The following is a 22465-nucleotide window of genomic DNA, read 5'->3' as shown; positions in this document are numbered from 1 at the left end:
ATTTTCGAAGATATGGGTGAATGCATATAGCCCAACTAAACAACCTTACAACGCCATAAGGAATAAAATAAAACCCATAATGACAAAAAAGGAAACGAATTAATAAACAGACAACCGTTTTCTTTTAAAATTTAATAAATACATGTTAAAATACAAAAGGTAGGAGCTATAAAAACATGTCTTAATTTATAAAATAATACAAATATCTTTGGCATACATAGTTCTCTTTTTAAGGCCTTTGACATGATTTAGTGAATATATTAAGAGCTTCAGTGCTTGACAGAGTGAACACACAGAAGCAGTGAACAGTCTACATTAAGTCCTTGGTCCCGCTCCACGCCCTCCCCGGCCCCCTCTCCTCCCTCGACCTCTGACTTGTTTATTGTCCTGACGTGGTAATCGCTTCTGACGCTCCACTTTGATCCAGCCGCCCTCGCTGGCTTTAGTCTCCTCTTTCTCCTGACTGGGGTTGCCAGTAACAGACAATATACCTGGAATCGCGGGTGGGCGGACCGCTGAAGTGACACTGTAACTGTTGGAGCGTGGCCTTCCTGGTTGCCGAGAGCTTTTGTTGGTTTTATTATGACTATAGTTGCCTCTACTATGAGTCCATGGCTGCCCCCTGCCCTGCTCCCCTCCCACAGTCAAAGTGTTGCCGAAGTAGCCGCGTTGTTTGTTGAGCACTCCCGCACTAAGTGGCCTCTCTCGATCTCTCTCGGAAGCACTCTCTGACGTGGTGCTGGAGGGACTGCTACCCTTTGAACCCAGGTGAAGTTGGGACAGTTTAGATGTGAGGTTTGGAGTGGGAGAGACGCTGCGCTGGTCCGTCCAGGGAGACCCGAAGCCGCGGCTGGGAGAGCGTCGCACAGCTGCAGCATAGGAGAAGCCCTGGCTCTCGTGAACGGACAGGAACTGGGGCAGGGTGCGCGCCTCCGAGCTGGTTAACGTTTTGAGAGCAGCTTTCGGTGGTTGGGACTTGTCGTCCATCATCTGTCTCCTCCGAACATTGTACATCCACACTGGGTCAATATCTGTAACGGAAATTGTTAAAAGGTATATAAAACTCTGAACTATAGAGCTACTGTTCGGAAAAAAAATATTTTCTTTAGTTCGGGCCTCACAGAAGTTGACTTGAGGCTAGTGTAAACCATGCATTATTTGTGCGCATTTGTGAGCGCACAAATAATGCATTTGTGCGCTCACAAATGCATTATTTTCTTTGGAAATGCACATATCAAGGGTGCGTGGGTGTGCGAAGACGCTCAATCCCATGTACTGATTCAAATCTACTGAATTGGGACGCGATGCAGTGGCATTTTTGAGGTGACTACCGGCAGTTCTCTTGACTGCGACATACAGAGGGACCGCTGTTAACTTTGAGGGGAAAAACAAGCGGACAGAGAAAGTAGTTTGTGCTCGTAAACTCCCATCTGTCGCTAACTAGCCATTAACAAATGAAAAATAAAGCCATGTTTGCTCTCTCCCACAGCATTGGCCTACGTCTCTTATTTTTTCAATGATGAAGCCATTGAGAAAAGCCATCTGAAGTGCCCTGATGAGCCTGAGATGTAGTAAGATAGTAAATAGAATACTATACTCTCAAGATAATGGTAACTCTAAAACAAAAACAATTCATCAAGAGAGATTTTAGGGCAAAGTCCAGCGACCCACCTTTGAAAGCAACAGCTGTACATGTACAAGTTAAGTTACAATGAATTTCTAGAAAATGAATGAAGTAGTAAATCAACTGTGTACCTGAGTTAGTTCGGCTGCCAGGGGTAACGTCTATATTCACTGATGCCGTTTCAATGACCAGCTCCACTGCCTTGATCTCGTCCTGTCCCCCAGTCAGGCTCCAGCTCACTGAACAGCTGTGTCTTGTAGACTTTGGGGACTTGACATCATTCTGTGGAGGAAAACAAAATGTATTTTATTTATCTGTTTGGATTTGTAGCACATTTCAATCTGCAGTGATTTGTGCAAAGTGTCGTTTCTGGAGTGACGTACCTCATAATTTACCACATAGTCCACTTTTTGGTTTGGTTCAATTCCAACTATCCATTTATCCATAACAAAAGGTGGCTGCAATTTCAATTAAATGGCCACAGTTAAAACACCACTATAAGAGCTTCGACATACATTAAATAATAACCAATTACTACATATTTGAAAAAAAAAAAAAAAAAAGTACAGAACCTTAGTCATCCGATGTATTTCCACATTCTGCCGATTGGCATTGAACACAACATCTTTGATGTAAGTCACAGCAACGTCGTCTCCATCTAATTCCATGTACATTTTCCATTTGCAGTCCTTAAAGAAACAGTAAAAGGCCAGTTACTCCTGAGTGATGAGAAAAGTTAGAAACGCTTCTGCTCTGAAACATGTGGCGACTCCTGAACCAACAGCACAACCTAGAGGTGAACGAACGCCACTGACCACAGGATCTGTGAGAAACTAAACAAATACCAAAACTAATGCAGTATGAGGACTGAATAATGCAAATAAAGACAAAAAAGTTAATTTGTAAATTAAGCTTACAATACAAATAGACCTGCTTATTTTAAAAAATAAATATATACAAATATGGAATATACATTTTATTATTTTTTCCACATCTTGCCGTTTTCTGTGATCAGTGGCTCTGTTATTTATTATTTTCTGTTTTCTAAATGCCGCCGATCTCCAGTTCTCATTATGAGCCAGGGCCCTGCACATTGGCCTCTTCTCCTGCAGACTGAATGCTGACGAAGCAGTAATGATGCTGCCAATCCCTAAAAGCCAGCGCTGGAGCCACAGGTCAGTGCTTAACCACACAGGGTTCATGGCACAGGCCAATCCATTGTGTGGTGATCACAAAGAAAGACATCAGAGGAGTGGCACCAGCACACTCATCTGAGGAGCCTTGGTGCTCTCCTCATGTTCCCCGGGGACTGGAGGCAGCTCAAAGGGGAAGCTTGAGCAAATCTCTGGCTCAGAAACACAGCCGGGCCCCGCACTGGCCCCGTGTCGGCCCTGGACGCTCACACCGGGGCTCCCAGGTCCGCACTGCTCTAATCACTCCAGCAGAAACAATGTCTGGTAATGATGCCTAGGACCCAAGTGCATCTAATGACAACTCATACATAATTCAGCACCTTTCACTTGGCTGCACGGTGATATCCTCATTAGTAGGGGACCCTCAGTGGCTGTCAGATGGTGGCCGCACAATTGCAGGCCCTCATTTTGTCTTTGAGAAGTGCAGCTGCTTCCATGACATCGCCAGCAAAGAGGGTCGAAGAAAAAAATGCAGTGCGGGTTTGTTTTATTTAGTGCAAAAAAACCTTCCAGTTTGTAAAAACAAGGCTGACACGGAACCTGACACCAGGCAGGGGAAAATAATTAGCTCTCATTTTCTCAGCCTCCTGTTTCCTTCTCCCTGCTGTGTTTTCTACCCACTAAACCACCACATGTCAGAAGAAATGGGAGGCAATTAGCAGGCTCGTTTCAGCCCTGCCGAACACACTGAAAGAGGACTATTTATGATGGGACAATGAACAGCTGAAAGATTAAATAACGTTTGCCTTTTAAAAAGAAAATGACTTCTGGCTAAATGGGCTATTTTTGATTAAATTCAAACAGCCAGTGAAGAGCCACCCTCTCTCCACAGTTTGAGACCCTAACAAAGGGCTGTGAGCGCGCCGATGTGGATGTTGTACATGGCTCAGAATGAAATGTTTATTTGTCTGCTTGTGCACATGTGTACTCATGCTTGCAATGGTCACTAAAACAGCCATCGCCATTAATTCTGCATGTCTACAGCAGCACAAGGGCACCTGACTGCCCCCAATTTAGGAAGTTTACTGGAGTAAATGTTTACTATTAATAAAAATAGAAATGCTGCAAACATGTACTCTATATGTGTGTGTGCGTTTGTGGGTACTGGGTGAGACATACAGAGCTTCCTGTTCCAGGTTTCCAGTGGTATCCAAACACCAGCTCCAGTTTGACACTTTTACTCAGCTCCACCTGCTTCGCCAGCTCCTGACAAACATAGAACACATTAGCCAATGCATTTAGAATGGATTTGCAAAATCAATAGGAGTGATGGTTAATATGAACGTTTCTCTTTCTTCCATATGAATTTTTTGATGATTTTGACAGTTCTAGATGACATTGCTTTTTTGTACATTTTGTTTCTATAGAACTGCAGTAATGCTATTGGATAGGAACTTTGGGGTAGTTTCAGGAAAATTACACAAATTAACAGTTTGACATTCAATTCTTTCCTTCTTTCCTAATTAACTAATATATCTTATATAGCAGTATATTATATTGTTATTATAGCATAAACACTGCAGATAAATAAAAAGCAAACTACAAGGAAGGTCAAGCATTTTGAAACCCATTTCCCCACTTGACTTTATAAACAACACAAAAGATCTCCTATGATTTTTAAACATCCAGATGCAGACCTACAATGAAACTTGTGAGAAATGACTGATGTGGAGACCAGTGCAGTCTACCTTGAACAGAGGCGGGAAGTGGACAAGGCCGAGGTAATCATTAGCCAGCTTTTCAATTTCCCCCTGAAATTGAAATGAAGAGACGGTGATATTGGCTGTAATGTAATGAGCTCCTGTAAATGAGACTGCACACAGACACAATTGTTTTTTAATTGACGTGTGCAGTTTAATGGTTAAGCAGGGCTTGCCTTGAGGTGGATCACATGACCTTTGGACTTGACCCCCATGTCCCTCATGTCGTTCTCTGTCAGCAGCAGCAGTCTCTGCCCAGTGATGTGATTCTCTTTGAATAAGTCTGCATAGCCCTGCATGCCACATGCATCTTCTCCTGAATAGTAAACACTCCATCACAACAGTGCACTGCCGAGTCACAGAAATGAAGAGCACACTTACCTTCGCCGAATATTTGCTGCATCCAGAAATACTGCAAAAGAGAAAAAGTTTGAGCATTGCCTCTCAAACCTTTCACACAAGTACAAATTCATAAAATACATGACCGTCCAAGTACAAAGAGGCCTAATTTACAAACCTGGGTCAAAAAGGGTCTAAAACTTAAATTGGAGTATAGTAAGCTGGGTGTAAACCATGTCTAAATTAGAAAAAGTAACTGAATTAAATGCATTGCTAAAGGATACATGAAATTATCTCAAATGAAAATAAATAAAGTGTAAATTTTCAAATGAACCTGAGTCCCACTTGAAGAAGCTATCAAAGAGCCACTATTTAGTGAACTAGATTATGATCAGAATCAGAAATGCCATTGTTCGTGAAAAGCTTCACAAACCCGGAATTTTCTTTGGTTCAATCGTGCAACATAAAACATATAATATAAGCTTGGTAGATACATAATAAACTATAAAAACTTTAAAACTATAAGATATGCATAAAGTGGATTAAAATACAATAACAAATATTGAGTTATTATTGGTTTGTGAGTTTCAAAATAAGATTGGTTCAGCCTTCTAACCCGGGTCTTGGTGACTCACAGAGTAAATGAGCTTTCCTCACTTCACTTGTCCAAATTAATTAGTTGCATCTCTCGTCAGTGAAGACAAATGGACAAACTACAAATGAATCAATCTGTCTATAAACGTGCAATGATCGCAGTTTTCATCTGATGTATATTGATATAAAACAAACATATTTCTGAAATGATTGAACACACAGTGGTGGCACTTGACTTCTGCAGTAAAGCGTACTGACCACATGCTCCTCAGTCCAGGTGTAGATATCAAGTGTTGGCAGCAACTGCAGAAAGAGGGGAAACGATTCATATTAAAGTGGACACACACACACGAGCGGCACGAGCACGTGTGACTGAGCAAAACCAAAATCATAAAACTTGTCGGAACATTATTAAAATGGAAAATAGCCATGTTTTCTGCATCCAAAGTCAGCGAAGTTATTGTGGCGTGCCGTAAAGACGCCGTGGCTCTAATGGTCTATTTCAAACAGACATGTCCATCTGACTGATCTAATGCAATTTATTTGAATGATAAATCATTTGCCGCTCATTAAACGTAATCAGGCAGAAACTTCCAGCCAAAATAAAGATTTCATCGTTGTGATCGTGCGGCTGGTGCATAATGAAAGAAATAATGCGACAGAAAATTGGAGGAAAAGATGACTAAATGAATGAGTAATCTTCATTCACTGTCTTTTTGCCACAACATCTGATAACAGCCTAGATTACGGCGTGAATAGCGCTCTCAATAGAAAAGTCGCTGCCATACATGTCGCTGCAGCCCGCTCTGCCTCATAAAGCCACTCAGCCCGAGCCCGGCAGCGCTTTCCGCCTCCTCCAGCGCTGCATCGAGGAAGTAAACACACTGAGACACATTTCACACTGCCAAACCGCCATTGGACTCACTCTACATGTTCCTTCACTATTATGCGGCACAAATGAGTGTCACTCTCACTGTTAAAGTCGTGAGAATGTGCTTCATGAAGTTAGTTGGATCAGATGTTTAAGTTGTGTTACGATCAGGAGCAGGAGATGCTACAAACCCTGCCCCCATGTGGACGGAGAGAGCCACGATAACGGGAGGAAGAGAGAGAGCATTTACTGCAGAGTCTACCAGCCAGGTCCAGCCGACTGAGGGATAGTTTCATCCACCAAGCTGTCAGGAAGCTGAACTCTCTCAAAAATAGTAATAATAATGAAAGTAATAATTATAACTCGTGCATTTGGACAGTGAGATAACTCTTAAAACCAAAGAGGGCACAAACATCTATGTCAAAGTTGTTAAAGGACATTGGACATTGACTTTTTAGAGCTTGTTACTATGTAATGTGGTACTCTCTTCAAAAACATACCTGGAGCTCCACCTTTTCCCAAACAGCTCCTCCAGAACATGCTTTCCTCAACTCTCTTGCTAAATCCTTTCATCCCAAAGTGAAAACACTTGCCACACCCTCACTACAGCCACACACGATCTGTTTAAGTGAAACAGCTGCACAGCAAAGGGGTGCAAATATCTGGAAAAAGCATAATACCCCAAGAAAAATGCCCCTTGGATGAAGTTTATTTATAAACCAACTATTCCAGTTGGCAGCAGGACCTGGAAGAAAACTTACAATACCACAGTAAAACCCAAGGATTTTCTATTCATGAGACTGGCAACACCAGGGGTAGTATACTGTATAATGGGTCCAGAAGGCACGTCCTTTCCCAGATGTTTTCTTTGCAGAAAGTTTAACACTTGGGACTAATGTATAGGCCAGTATAACTACTGTGCACAAATCAATGTAATCTCAAGAATTAAACAGGTAATTATTCCTATAAACAGGCTTCAATTAAAGTTAAAAGGTAAAAAGAAAAAAAAAAGAAAAGAAAAAAAGTGGACTTCGAAATGAAGTTAGTAGTGGCTTGGAAAAGTCTCTCTCCCGCTGTTCGGCACGGGGTCAGTGTAAAACATGTACTTTCTCATCCTGGTAAGAGTCTGAATCTGAACAACTGCACTCCACCACATCCAGAACAAATTGGCCAATCTTAATGTCAGCAAAATGTCACTTCATCATAAAAGCCTGGCCTTCTCTAAGCAACTGGCTCACACGGCTCTTTCTTCACAGCACGCCACTATACATCCAGCACATTAGGCACACTGTACTGTAAATGACATCCATAAGATCTATAGGCCTTAGCAACAGCAACTACTCAAAGTAAACTTGAACAAAGGTGCAAGGGCGTGTGGTGCGAAAAAATAAAACAGATAAAATGCCAAAAGAAAAAATCAAAATCTCTGTGTAAGAGGGAAGATTGATTTTGAGGATTTCTCTTTGGTCCGAGTGCACTACAGGTAGCAGAGTCCGAGATAAAACAACTGCCTGAATGCGGCAAGTCTCCTTCTGTTACCGCATGCTACACTATAACACTGACAAGCTTAGTTAGACAGAGAAACCGAGGCTGAATCTCAGTGGGAACATTCTGATAATAAGAAAAGGCAACTCAAAAAATGTCTGTGTGCACTTCATTTTGTTGAATGTTGATTTTAGAATACCTAATGAACATGCTTGACATCTGCATACAACGGAAGAAGAAGAGGACAAGAGTTTTTGGTCGTTTGTGATTTTATCTGCAAAAAGTGCTGCGTAAATAAAGTTTATTTCGTCTTTCAGCACCCTAAAGTCTTGTGTTTTTTCTTTATTGCCACATACCGGCGAGTTGGACTGCTCAACGAGTTTCCTCTCCCACATCTTCAGCCTCCTCTCCCTCTCCTTCAGCTCCTGCTCTTTGGTGCTCAGGTCTCTCTCCAGCTTCTTCAGCCTCTCCAGAGTGGCCTCTATCTCACACCTGCAACAGAAAAATATTTACATCACCTTGACACATTTGAAGCTAAAGTGTTGCCTACATGTTTTACCCTTCCATTTTAATTGAGAATAATACTACACTAAAGCCTGCAATAGAAGTTTTCTGCTTGGGGACCGGCTAATACCTGACCATGTTTTGATTGAGCACTAAACTGAGAAGTTGTTTAACAAGTTCTAATCGTATTAATGTTTTGTTGACTAGTTTGCAAAAGAAAGATTATTTTAGCACCAAACAGTAGTGCCGGGTAAACAGCTCTGTGCCGCCCACCGACAGAGGGTGACGCGTTCAAGGCCAAGGACAGAACTCTCTCATGTTTGCCTCATGCTGGGACTGCACACTGAGTTCTGGAAATCCACGCTGTGCCTGAACACAACAAACTTAGCCACAAACACACACACACAGTCCAGACAGGAAGGCCCGGCCTCAACACTTTTGGTCCTCCGCCCCAGCGCTTCATCTCAAACTATTTCTGCAACAGCTCAACTTCCCAGGAAACAGAAAAAACGGACCGACTTTTCAATTGTTTGACCAAGCCCAACAAATATTTCAGATTCTTTTCTGCCACCTATTTTTAGGTCATTTTCCAAAGGGGTATTACCAGACTGGCCCAATATAAGTTACTGTCGCCATTGCAACACATTCCCACACAAACTCCAGCCACACGGTTTATCTTGACACTTGCCCCAAATCTGTAATAAGAGAAAAGTTAAACATTCACGAAAAATTTAACAATTCCCAAAAAAGGCGTCGTAGACATCACAGTGACAGACCCACCACAGTCATATTTCTCATACTCTGGTAGTAGTACAGGGAGAAACAACTCTTTTGTTCCCCTAATATTGATCGATCTCCATCTTGTTTTTGTATTTAGAATTTAAAACAAATAAAAATGCCCTTTTCGAATATATAATAAGGGAAACATTTCAGAATACACCTTAGCTTAATCAAAACATGAATGCTTTCCACTTCAGCACCATTTACAATAGAAGTGTTTCCATCTTATAAACACCACTTAAAGAGGGATTGGCTGTAGACCTGTCGATTAAAAAGCACCAAGTCGCCACTAACTGGGAATGGCCATAGTTTTAATCATGATGCACACTGGCCCTAAGTCATCTATGCCCACACTTCCTTCTGAACTTTGCTGTCCACTATTTCACTTGTTCAGTCTCAGCTGCTCTTTCCACTTTCACCTTCGGAAGTCCGTAACTTCTCAGACACAAACAAAATGCTCCATCCACTTCACTTTTTGTGCCTTGATTTCCTCTCTCTCTCTCTCTCTCTCTCTCTCTCCCCCCCCCCTCCACCTGCACGCCGCCGCTGCCGCCTGGACACGCTGCCAGTTAGCATCAAAGTTGTGGAGGAAAAGCCTGGGCGCACAAACAAGGCACTGAGAGAGGCGCGCAGAGAATACAGTCACAGCTGAAGCTCCACCAGCAAACCTCCAGCTGCTCTACAGGCCAATTAAACACTTCGACTTGAAAAAGATGGTGATTATTTTTAGGGCCTTATGGGTAAAGAGGAAGTATATCCAGATGGAGGATTCTTTAGAGGTTTTTCATGCCTTTATGGAGCTATCAGTGCAATTATTAAAGATCTATATGCACAATCTCCAATCTCCTTTCTGTGTTTCCGAGCTTCCATTAGCTGCATTTCCACGACATTCTTTTGAAACCGATTTCCTAAGGCTGGAGCGGTAAATAGCAGTCGAAAATACATCGACTGGTTGCATTTACCGCCATTCAGCTTTGTTGTGCAGGAAAGAGTTGCACTGTTGGGGGAGTTGGCTGTCGCGGGACATGGACTCCAGGGTGCTGAGGATCTGCCTGAACATGGGCCGCTCCTGAAAGCACAGATATTCCATAGGTTTAGGTTGTTTTATCCGGGATGGCGCTGCAGCGTTATAAGCGGTGACATTACCTTTGGGTCCGTTTTCCAACAGCTTCTCATGAGCTCAGCGAAACAGCGCGGACAGCCGCTGGGGATGGTTAACCTCTGGAACATGTGACATACAGTTCAGAGAGTCATTTTCTATGTGGCGCTCTGATACCTAAAACTTTTACATTGTGTTAAACGATTGTCCTAAAGTACAGTTTTAAAGAGACACAAGTATTCAGACGCAATACAACAACTGCAGACTCTTTCTATTGCTCTCTTTTGTGGTAAATCCCAAGCGATAGAGGATATGCAGATGACATTCCAGTGTGAAGCAACAGGAACCAAAGAAATCAAATACAGATTTTCTCACCAAACAAATGAATGGTGAAGCCTGTTTCAATATAAAACTATGTCACGCTATGTCATAAAAAAAAATGATGTGGTTTCTGCATCAATATAACATGAGAAGAGGTTTACTACAAGGCGTGTATCAGATGACACAAAATCAATAATTGTAACATTATCAACATCAGACTTCAACCTAATGACAGGTATACAGTTAAAACAGTTATAACATGTGATCGGGCCCGATGATATGGAGTTTTGGGGTCCGATACAGATATGAAGGGGTTTGGCTGATAGAGATATATAGGATAGGCCGATATTTTAAGTAATTTGATATGATGTAATTTTTTTTCAAATCTCTCAAATAGCCTAGAGTTAAGCATTTGTTTTTATAGTAAAGGTTTCAATCATATAAATATATCTAATAAAGGTCGACCGATGTGGGTTTTTCCTAAGCCGATGCCAATCTGCACCGCTGATATTTTTGTGTCTGTGTTAAACTGTGTCTCTGTTGACAGCAGGGGGCGCTGTTTGAAGAGCATAGGGCTGATTTATTCAGGAAATTCCTGTTTAGTATGTACTTCAGAGGGAGCTCGTTTGACAGACAAAAATGAGTAGATGTAGGGTAAATCAGTATCTCTTATGGTTCCAAAATGATACGCAAAAGTCTACAACAGGGGTAGGCAACCTCAGGCCCGGGGGCCAAATCCGGCCCTCCAGCACAGAACCTCTGGCCCCCAAGATGATTTTGAGAAATATTATTGTGCAAATAAGAAATCAAATACCTGTTAAAGTATCTAAAAATGTGAGAAATAGTGTCAGTATTTTAAAAATGTCGGAACATCCTGCTTGGTCACATGTAATGTTAAACAGTGATTCTCTACTAGTGGGTCGGGACCCAAAAGTCAGTCATAGAACCATTTTCAGTGGGTTGCAAGTCTATAGGGAACTTTTATTCATTATTTTCCATCTGAAACTGCATGGAAACACTAACTGTGTCTGTTAAAATGAATGTTATTGGGTTGTTTTGATCATAATTTCAGTCTTAAAGGGATATCTACTGCTTGTTCAACAAAAACTTGTGTGGAAAATACAACACTTTATACGATATATGACAAATTATAATTTTATTTGGGTCCTCGGCTTGTCATCCGAGGGTAATGGTGGGTCCCAAAGCCCTGACACTTGGAAACCACTGATGTAAAATATTGGCATTTGCTGAAAATAGTTCTTTACTTTAAGCTACAATGTTGAGGTTCGGCCATTGGGTATTTTGGCAATTATGCAAATCGGCCCTCCACGACGCAAACTTGCCTACCCCTGGTCAACATAAAATATGGACAACATAAAATATAGAAAAGTCACTATCACTATCAGTCAGGCCCTAGTGAATACTTATTATGAGTTGGATGGAGAACAGAAAGCAGGTCCTGATATCACACAAACCAAACTCAATCTACCACCTCTGTATCTTGCTTAATTATATAAACAGTGCTAAAGCTTACCTCGTTTTTCTCCACAACCAGCCAGGCCACTTGCAAACCCTCCAAACCTTTGAAGGGTATTTCCCGTGTGAGCATTTCCCACAGAACCTGCCAAACATGCGAACAGTTCAGAGGAGAAAGTGTTAAAGCCCATGTGATGTTTGCCTTTCAATGCATCACTGTACATTTCATTTCCCACATAAGATCAAGGTGAGGCTGACTATATGGAAGTTAAACACGGTGCGCCTAGATATAACCATAACCAAATATCAATAATAGCAGTGTAATGCTGTCTTCATAATCTCGAGAGACTAAAAACAAGAGAAACTGCATTTTCTTCCCCACGGCATGCGAACCACATCTCGGCGATTCAGCACTTGCCAGCTGCAGCTCATTACATATATGTCGACTGCCTACTATAGAAATCAACTCTTGAGAAAATGTAAGTGGCGAAACTCCATGAATACATTTGCAATCATTTTCCTGCACACCTGATGCAGACAGGCCATCGCAATCATAAACATTGTGTGTTTGTCTCCTCGATAGCTCCATGTGCCGTCAAATATTTAGGCTGAGTTAATGCACTTCACTCATCAGAGCATGAACTTAACATGTGTTTAAGTCTAATAAAGGGCATCGACATAAGGGTTACGGGAAGCACGCGCGAGTAATAACGTACCACTCCATATGAGAAGGTGTCACACGTCTCAGACACTCGTAAACTCTGGATCACCTCCGGGGCCATCCAGGGAAAGGTGCCGACCAGAGACATGTGCGTGGTGTGTGTCAGGAACTTGGAGGCACCGAAGTCGCAGATCTGAAGATGAAACAAGACGTGAAGATTTACCCCAAAAAAAGTGGTATTCAGATTACAAGCTTGAGTTTGAGATTTGATGAGATCTCAAAAAGTCCACACATTTTAACGTAGCATTGTATATCACTGTGTGAGGACTGCTTACCTTTAATGATCTGTCTGCGGCCAAAACAACTACAAGGAAAGAGCAAATTATAAAATTATATTTTCATAAAGATAGAACTCCCTGCCCTTCACATCAGTGGCGGTGAAACAGTTGGATTGTGGGTTCTTTTAATGTTTCTCTGACATAATCAGATTCATATCAGTGGCTACGTTTTCATGCAGACCAAACATTTTATCATGATCTGACTTCCGGAGTTCTCAAATTATGGACGCAAAGCAGCATAATCTGATATTCATAAAATCTGATTTCTTTCTGATCTTTCACACGTGTGCATAAACTAAACAAAGTATTTTTTATATAAAAAATGAAATAAAAAACACACAGGAGTCATCCATGTAATACGGTATTGTGTGTTTCCAACAGTCGAGCGGTTTACGTGCTGCACATGAGCAGAATATTACTCCACCCTCAGGGTTGTGCAGTGATTATTTACTGTTTAAATCCTAGCTCCCTTCTCTTCCCCCACACATGTTTAGATTTAAGAACATTTTAAAGAAAATAAGACATAGTGACTTAGTTTGAATCCTAGACCTTTGAGTTACTAGATCTGTGCCGTATCCACCAAGCTCAAGATGCTGCTGCCACATGGACAGTAGTTTGACTCCAAGTTTAAATAAGGAGGCACAATCATTCTCCACCTGGTTCTGCAGATGGGCCTGATTGAAGGAAGGGATGGAGAGATTTATCAGTTGCTCTAAAAATCCAACTCTGCAATGCCTCATATGTTAAACAAGGAGTTTTGGATTCTCTGATTTTTGAAGACAATGTAAACGCATCAGATCTGATTATTGTGTTATCCAATTCCTCCAGTTATCTGATTTTGTCTGACCATGTAAACGTAGCCTGTGACCAATACACCAACCGCTGACGTCAGACAATATACATGACAACAGTTCAGTGTCACTGCTGATTCAATACCATTTACCAGTCTGAGTATAGCATGCATAAGAGCAACAGCAAGGCTCATTTAATAAGATCTAAACCTCAAAAGCACTTTATTTTGTTATCTCTTTATATATAAATGCTGCCCTCAGATAAAGATTGACCTGTATTATGTATTATTCTATAGGCTATTTTTATTTAAGATATTTTTTTATTTAAATGTGCACCTTACGGAGCTTTGTTATACAGTGTTTATGTTAACATTTTAAAGTGAGTTTTCCATAAAACCACTCGTATTTGGCTTTGACCTCTCACTTTGCGGAAAAAATATTGGGATATATATCGTATATTGACATTCAACCTAAATATATCGGGATGTGACTTTTGGTCCCTATCGCCCAGCCCTAAGAGAAATGCAGACTAGTATTATATTGGTAAATTGGTTCAGAAACCGATGACTAAAAGCTACTCCACATTTAAATTTGTGAATCTTAACCTGGGATTGAAACCAAGATTATATTATTCCTTTAGCATTTTAGCATCGTGTGTGTTTGTTTAATCTAATTTACATGAGATTGAAACCGTGGCTTCCCACAAGCCACTTATCTGTTGCGACCCACCAGTTGAAGTAAAAGTGGGACATACCATTTCTTGATTTAAGGTCTCTGTGGATAACTTTAACAGGAGCTTCAGAATGCAAGTAGTGCATCCCTAAACAGCAGAAAACACAATATTAATATATGTACATTACTCAGCAATGTTTCGGCAAATAGTTGCATTTTCAAACGCACCTCTGGCGATTTGTGCGGCCCAGGTCATGATCTGGCCCATGTCCATCTTCTCACTCTCCTCACTGGACAGGTAATCATACAGCGAGCCACCGGGAGCATACTCTAGGGCACATATGGAAATGCAATCACGGTCAGACTGTTGAATGAAAGACTTCTGTTATTTTTACCGCCACAACCCTGTTACCTTAAGGCCGTGCATTAAACGTAAATCTGTCCGGTGTGCGAGCGCAACGTAAAAACAAGTCGAAATTGAAATTGAGGCAGACGGAGGCGGCTGACAGCATCTTGTTTACAGATTGTCACTGACCTGTCGCGCCGGATGAGTTCAATTTATCATAGTGTAAGTGAACACAAAGAGGCTCCTGTCTGCCAGACGCCCTGTCAAATCCCGAGGCTTCAAAGGAAATCGCGTTGCCGCTAAAAGTTTGTGACATCTGAGAGCATTTACCGGGCGCTATGGATTTTTGACAGCTCTTTTCAAAACTCGTCACCAGCCAAAGACACAGCAGACTGAATACCTGCACAAGGCGAAGAAACGGATGAACCAGGGTTTGTGCTGCGCCTCCGGTGAAGTAGTGTAAGCACTCGTTTATATTACAGGAAATATATCTTATCTGTTCAGCAGCCACTATGTAGAAATCCCCTTGAAAAAGTAGGTAGTCCCCGAGCAACCTGAGATTAAATTGTAACATTTCCCAACTAAAAATAATACTCTTAATTGCAAAGAAAATGATTATGGTCTCTTAGCTCAAACCTCAGCCCCCCCCACCGTTACCCAATGGAAAACTAAACTGAAAGAAGTGAATTTCTTCATATGGAGCAAACAACAGCAAGATTACAAATGGAAATTGAACTATTTATGGAGAACTGGTCTTTAATTGAAAAAAATATTGCAAATTGATTCAACTGTATTGAAACCTTTGTATATATTTTGGGGGTTTTTTTGGGTGGGATTTGTGACACTGTACATTCAAAGTTACTTTTACTAAAACATACTAATGTTTAATTGTACTGCAAAAGTCCATCCGAAATAATGAAATAATTAGAGGTTTTGTTTTGTTGGGTAATCCACACATAAAATAAAATGCTTAATAATAAATGAAAATAACCTTTACAACCTTATAGACGTATTTTACATAAAGGAGAGATATTAAATGTGTATGTAATATAGAAGATCCAAATGATTTCCTTTCTCCTCAAAGTACCTACTGCTCTAGTAAAAGCAATAATAAAGGAAGTGACACAATAGACACACACCTTAAAGACACGACTGAACTTAGCCCCTATTATCACACACTGTATTTGAAAGACATGCATCCTGTGTGGCAACACAACCTACCTACATGTAATAGTCTCCAGTGTTTTGACAAGACATTACAAGAAAAATATTTAATGATTTGAATTTCTTCTGAACTGCAAACTTATTAGCAAATTGTCTGTTTACAAGTTGTGACATGCCTGTTGTACTTAAGGCTGTAATTTCTCTATCTACATTCCTCAGAGAACGCAGCTTCTTGAGGTTAAAGTTTCCCGCAACTTTATTGGCTCATGTTTCATTTCCTTGTGTAGATTTTACAGTCATATGGGAGCATTAATAAACTTTCATTACTGTGTGGGCAGAAAGGTAAACCTCTTTATCTCCGATTGTGCTTATGGCTCTTATGAGTGACAGTGGTTATTGCATTGGATTTGTAAACACTGATGGAAACAAGAGGGAAGAACTGCAGCTGTGCAACATAAGGTGAACATTTCTGTGTGATGGTGAAGGAGAAGTAGTAGCCATGATGCATGATTATAAAAGACCAGGTGATTGTGGACCCAATTATGGTTCTTTTCAATAGAAAATACTTTTTTTTTATGTCTATACAACATTTAAGCTTCTAAAAATGTGCAAATACCAGGACATCCCTGTTTTTCGATAACTGTTCAGAGTAAAACAGTTCTGCAGTGTGCAAAATGGCTTGAGCTGAGATTAACCGTGTTGAACTTGAATGCCGCAGCAAAAGGAGAAAAGAGAAAGGAAAACAAAAATGTCCGAATAGTTGTGTGTGACTTAAGAAGAATACTAGGAGGAAAAAAAACTGAAAAAAATCTCCCTCAGGAGAATTTAATAATGTGCACCTTTTATTAGAAGGATTTAATCTAGTGTACTGACATGCTTGTATCACTGTAATTAAAAAGCATTTATAACCCACCAGTGGGCATGCTATGCAAACACTATGCAGTAATAATGTTTGATTATGTTCCAAAAACAGGTCCTTCTATGCTACAAATCAAATATTTCATATCCTCCGAAAAAAAAATCCCTCATTTTCATCAGAAGTATTATTTCATGGAAAGTTTTATATGATCTTTTAGGAAAGTCACAGTGACATTATGGAAGAGAAAATGTAGTGTCATGTGAATATCATTCAAAAATAACATACAAGTCCTGAAATGCTATTATTTTTGGAATAAACAACTGACCCCATGCCTTTCTTGTGCTTTTTGAGTCAGCTATGATAACAAAATTGAGTCAGATTCCACATAGATTCTACAACTGAATCCTACCCCTTTTTTTACTTCCTAGGACTTCATGTTCAAAATATCAGGGGTCTGTACAACTGTAATTCATCGTTTTTGAAAGTAAAATCCAAACAAAAAAGCCCACGGATGTTTTACCTGATCGTTGTTTGTTTGGGATTCGGCCCACAAACCTGCCAAAAAGAAATCCATCCAAACAACAGCAACAAAAAGGCCCGTATGACTGAGCAGTGACGCCAATTTCTTGTGGCGATGGTGCAACTTTGGAGATCTTAAACTTCATTCCAGTTTTTTTAGGCCCAATAATAACAACCACCACACGCATTTTGTCCACTGAAAGGGCAGTTTCACCACAGAATTCTCAGCGCTCTCCAGCTCATTATTAAAAAACAGGCTCTATTGAGGGAAAGGACGAAAACAGCCTTTTCATAACTTCATACAAACGCACACAAACGCATGTACACTTCCTGTACTTCCTGAACTCTCCAATACAGCTCTATTCAGGCTCAGAAAACGCAGTTGCAGCACTACAGCTATTCTACCGGTCACCTATAGATATAGAGAGATCGGCATTGTGTTGTCATAACCACACCAAATCTTCAGTTAGTGGCATGTTAAAACGATACAGATTAAGGTAAAAGTGACTTACCGGTAACAATGCCATAGTTAGGCGCCTCAACAACGGCCCCATAGAACTGAATGATGTTTTTGTGACTTAAGACGCTCAAGATCTCAGCCTACGGAGCACAAAAAGAACGTGTGTCAGGGGGAAAATGTCTATAGAAGCCTCGATGTTGAATTCAAAGTGCGCTGTAATATACAGTAATACGGGAGTCTGGAGTGCAGCACAGATGAGAGCCCTGACAAAACCAGTTCATTTAATTATACCTAAACACTGTAATTAAGACTACAATAGTTCAATATGAAACGATTATGGTATTATTTCTCTACACATTCGGCTCTCCGACATTTGAGCGAAAGTTGAATGGATACGGCTGATCTTTGCGAATGAATTATTTTTTTCCGAACTTGCCATCACGGGCCAATAAATGCACGACTTTTTCTTTTATTTTTCCCCTCCAGACAAAGATTTCAAAGGTAATTCATCTTTTTTGTCTTAAGCACAATGGGCCCGTTGGAAAAAAACGTATTTGCACTAATTGTGGCAAATAGACTCATGCGTTTTTGCTGTGATTTTTGCTTTACCGCCCTTTTTTTTCTTTCTTTTTTTTTTTTCTCTCACAGAGGGGGAGTATAATGACCATGAGTGACAGCTACACAAGTCATCACATCCCCCTAAATGAGCCAGCAATTAAAATGATTACAACACTGACAATTAAAAGTATAGGAAAAGCTGGGGGTAATTATGACTCCTACTACCTCGTTCTCGATCTTGAGCAGCTTTTTCACGGCCACCTCTTTGTCCTGGGAGATCCACATGGCGCGGTAAACGCTGCCGAAGCTGCCCCCGCCGCAGTTCTCATAGAAGAGGATGTCGTCGAACCGGATCTGGACGAAGGAGCCGCTGTGGTCGGCCATGGCATACTGAAGATCAGGGCAGGCTTAGCTTCGGAGGGAGAGGAAAGACAAGAGTCAGAGTCTGGTGATGTTCAATGTAATCTTCAAATGCGACATGCGCCAGTCTTCGGTTTGTATTCGCCAAAAGCAGTTTAGTTGTACTGTCTGTCGGCTGTTTTACACATTGACGATAAGAACGCAACAGGCTCCACTCTGCTCTGGAATAAACGCAATGGAATGACTGGTATGCTGCTGCGCTGTGGTCGTTTCCAGTGCAGCCCAATGACTTTGTACAGCATCAACAATGCAACCTCAAATACAGTAAGCAACTGCTGCATGCAAAATCATTTTATTTAGGGCCGTATAAAAGCAGCAGATACTGTAGTAGTACAGATAGACCAATACGTCTGTGACAAAATATCATATCGGATCAGATCGCAATACGTTCTGCAATAACTAGTATCAATACTTTATCAAGTATTGCAATACTTTCAATACTTGTGTGGGGAGGTGTTTTTATCCTGCACTTTTCAATATTTCTCAATACTTTAGACTGTTTTCTTTTTGCACATTTTAAGCTAAACAAATTACTTATCATAGTAACTTACTGTATCGCGATTATGCATCGGATCGGCCCATGAGTATCGGGATACGTATCGGATCGTGACAAAGGTGTTTCGGCTGTTTGCTTTGAAGTTCCAGCATAGGTCAGTATTTTGTTAAAGCCAGTTCTTTAAAGCAGTGGTTCACAACCTTTTGGAGCCATGACCCCCATTTTAACAGTTAAAGGGGTTCGTGACCCCCGCTCGGGTCACACCGTGAGAAATGGAAACATTAGCCTACATAATTCTTAAAAAACAAAGAAAAAAAACAAATGGCTAAAATGAAATTCATCAAACTACGAACAAATAAAAATAGCAAAATAGCAAACACATGCTACAATAAAATATTAGATTATATGCTAATGAAAATATGCCTATTTTATCTAAATGATCTGGTGACCTCCCAAATTTGTCTCTCCGGTTGAGAACCACTGCTTTAAAGTAATAGGCCATCGTTTTTGCATACTGAGATATGTTCTTACCTGAGCTTAGACGAGTTGATGTGCACCTGTCTGATCTTTACGCCTGCGCTCAGTCACGCAGAAAGACCAAAGATGTTGTTAGCATTTAGGGGGTGAAGCTAGAAGTGACCAAGCACATTTTCCCTATTCAAGGGGACTAGAGTTTAAAACTGTAAAAACGATGTATTTTCCTCCCCCTACATCTTCCAGCAATGTCCTAATGTGTAGAATGAGCCCAGACCTATTCACCACAACTGTCTCTAAAATCCTGCACTGTCACTCAAAAAGGTGTTAATTCGGGTCCGAAGTGCCGTATTGCACGAGCTTAATATAGAAACTGCAGTTACGCACAAGACCTGAGGTGGCAGTAGCGAGTATATAAATGTAAACTTCCATCTAATCCCTTTAAATACGGTTATGTGAAGCATTACACGATCCAAGTATAGTTACACAAAAAAAACCTTGGGAGGTGTTATTATGCCCCACAATATAGTTCCCCTTTTTATCCGCTTAGAAAATCAACATGTTTAATTTGGTGTAACTATACTTGGATCGTGTAATGACTCATGTAGCTGTATTTAAATAGGGAAAACGTGGAAGAGCTTGGTCACTTCTAACTTCACCCCCGTTAGGCCCGATAGAGGAGAGGAGGAGAGGCTAAATGCTAACAACATCTTTGGTCTTTTTGCGTGTAAAGACCAGACCGGTACGCATCAACTCGTCTACGCTGAAGTAAGAACATATCTCAGTATGGAAGCCTGTTCCTTTAACTATATGAGATGCACAATGCTTTGTTTTAATGCTTTAGGTCAGGGGTAGGTAACGTCTGGTCCTCTAGTAAAGAACCTCTGGCCTATAAGTGGATTTTGAGAAATACTATGACACCCATCAGAGATTAAATAAAAGAAAATACTGTCAAGCCCTTTGGAATTTCCAATAGTAAGTGCGCCTCCCAAAACTCCCTGTTAGATCACATATGAATTGAACACTGAGAAATGGAAAGAAAATTTGGCAACCAAAAATTGTTAGAAGGGATGGATTGAATATTTTGGGGAAAGGGCTTTTGTTGATCATACTGAACGTGGTGCTGCAAAGGTCTGAACTATCCACTGCAACAAAATATATTGTACATGCTTTTGTTTGACTGTACCTGCACAAATTCTGTTATTGCTGTTATTGCTGGCAATCGTTGCTCGATTAGTATTCCCCATTAATGCTGAGCAATTACTCCTTTTAAAAGGCTGTTACCTGGGCCTCCATTGGGATAGCTATCCATCCCCGCGGGGCGCGCCTCCATTGTCACAGAGGGGCGCCATGGCTTTCTGCTCATTTACTTGTATTGGTACTATATTTAGCCTTGTGGCAATCTGCTCAGTGGCCTGGCCCAGCCCCCCATGTATTGTCTGACCACTCCAGAGGCCGGGGTTACTGGGATATGGAGCACTCCAGCCCAGTTTCCTGTTAGTTCTCACTCCAGCAGCCTGATAGCCATATGTCAAGCTGCTAGTAATCACAACTAAGTGACAAATAAATGACAGAAAACACTCAAGTTGTGAGGAAAATTGCCCTGTGACCCAGGCCTATATGAAGGCCATTAAAAGGCTCCGAGCCACTTAGAAGCACATTCATCAGGGTGAACAGCTCCTGTTCGTCACTGAACAACTGCAGTAGATGGTCACAAAGGCAGGCAATACAAAAGGCAAAATGAGCCTTGTGATATTTAATGATTATTTTTGTAAGAACCTGAGGGGAAATAAGCCTAGTTATTTTATTTCATTGCAAGAGTTAAAATAAAATAAAAGTATGTAACAAATCAAAAAGCAACTACTAACTACTGTAGTACTACAGTTGTATCACTACAAGCAAAGAGATAATTTCTGGCTAAATGAAGGTAATAATATAAGTCACAGTCATAACTTTTCAATAGGATATTTACTAAATGTGGTAGTAAAAAAATATATAGCCTAGTGTTATAGCAGCTTGCTTTAAGCAGCAGTACTTAGGTACAAAGTAGTAGTAGTAGTAGTAGTAGTAGTAGTAGTAGTATTAGTAGTAGTAGTAGTAGTAGTAGCAATAGTAGCAGTAGTAGTACTAGTAGGACACAGGACGAATCTCTTTGACATTGAGGTAAATACTAAGCTTGTAGGCCAAGCTGTGATGGGACATCCCTGTGGACACCCAGCCCCTCTCCTGTTCACTGACGCACATGTCATGGAAGTAGGTTTACCACTGAGCTATGGCTAACTCTATGGCGGGCAGTAAACATGCATACCCATGTACATACCGACATGAGGCGTAGTGTGGCCGGACAGCGGCTCTTCAGCGCGGGTACAGACAGGGCACGGCGCTCAGTCCAAGTTCCGGGAATCTCTCATGTGACGCGGTTTGATTTCTCCAAACTGTTGACAGTGCTTTTACTGGTTGCACAACTTCTCACGCAACCAGCCCTGTTTCACCAGCACTGTCCGAAAGAGCTCAGTGTATCCGCAATATACACGGACACGCGTGACAACAGCGTCTCCCTGTGGAGAGGTACGGAAGCGCATAAACAATTTATGTCATGAATTTTAACCATATGGCCCTGGAAGACGTACACCACTCCAAAAACATGAATATTTGTTAAGCAATTTCAGTATACTCGAGAAATTCTAAAGCTCAGTTGTTTTATGTTCAATGATTGTAGGT

The 22465-nt window shown here is 41.0% G+C and overlaps 1 protein-coding gene across 1 annotated transcript; it reads right to left on the bottom strand.

Moving 5' to 3' along the window:
• Window positions 1-167: 167 nt before the first annotated feature.
• map3k20a (mitogen-activated protein kinase kinase kinase 20a) lies at window positions 168-22279 on the bottom strand. The gene is made up of 20 exons (XM_079562502.1): window positions 22065-22279; window positions 18580-18766; window positions 17849-17936; window positions 14677-14778; window positions 14531-14596; window positions 12983-13011; window positions 12703-12840; window positions 12045-12131; window positions 10237-10311; window positions 10053-10159; window positions 8163-8298; window positions 5709-5753; window positions 4899-4929; window positions 4694-4833; window positions 4506-4568; window positions 3937-4023; window positions 2197-2313; window positions 2008-2082; window positions 1756-1906; window positions 168-1031 (listed from the first exon to the last, which is right to left on the bottom strand). Exons 2-20 carry the CDS (start codon window positions 18736-18738, stop codon window positions 316-318), a joined length of 2412 nt encoding a protein of 803 aa, XP_079418628.1. The 5' UTR covers window positions 18739-18766; window positions 22065-22279; the 3' UTR covers window positions 168-315.
• Between the last annotated feature and the right edge of the window lie 186 nt (window positions 22280-22465).

This window comes from Gobius niger, assembly GCF_951799975.1.
Source record: "Gobius niger genome assembly, chromosome: 9".
NCBI classification, from domain to species: Eukaryota; Metazoa; Chordata; class Actinopteri; order Gobiiformes; family Gobiidae; genus Gobius; species Gobius niger.
The sequence above is the reverse complement of the archived record's forward strand: the minus strand, read 5'-3'. Positions and strand labels throughout refer to the sequence as shown.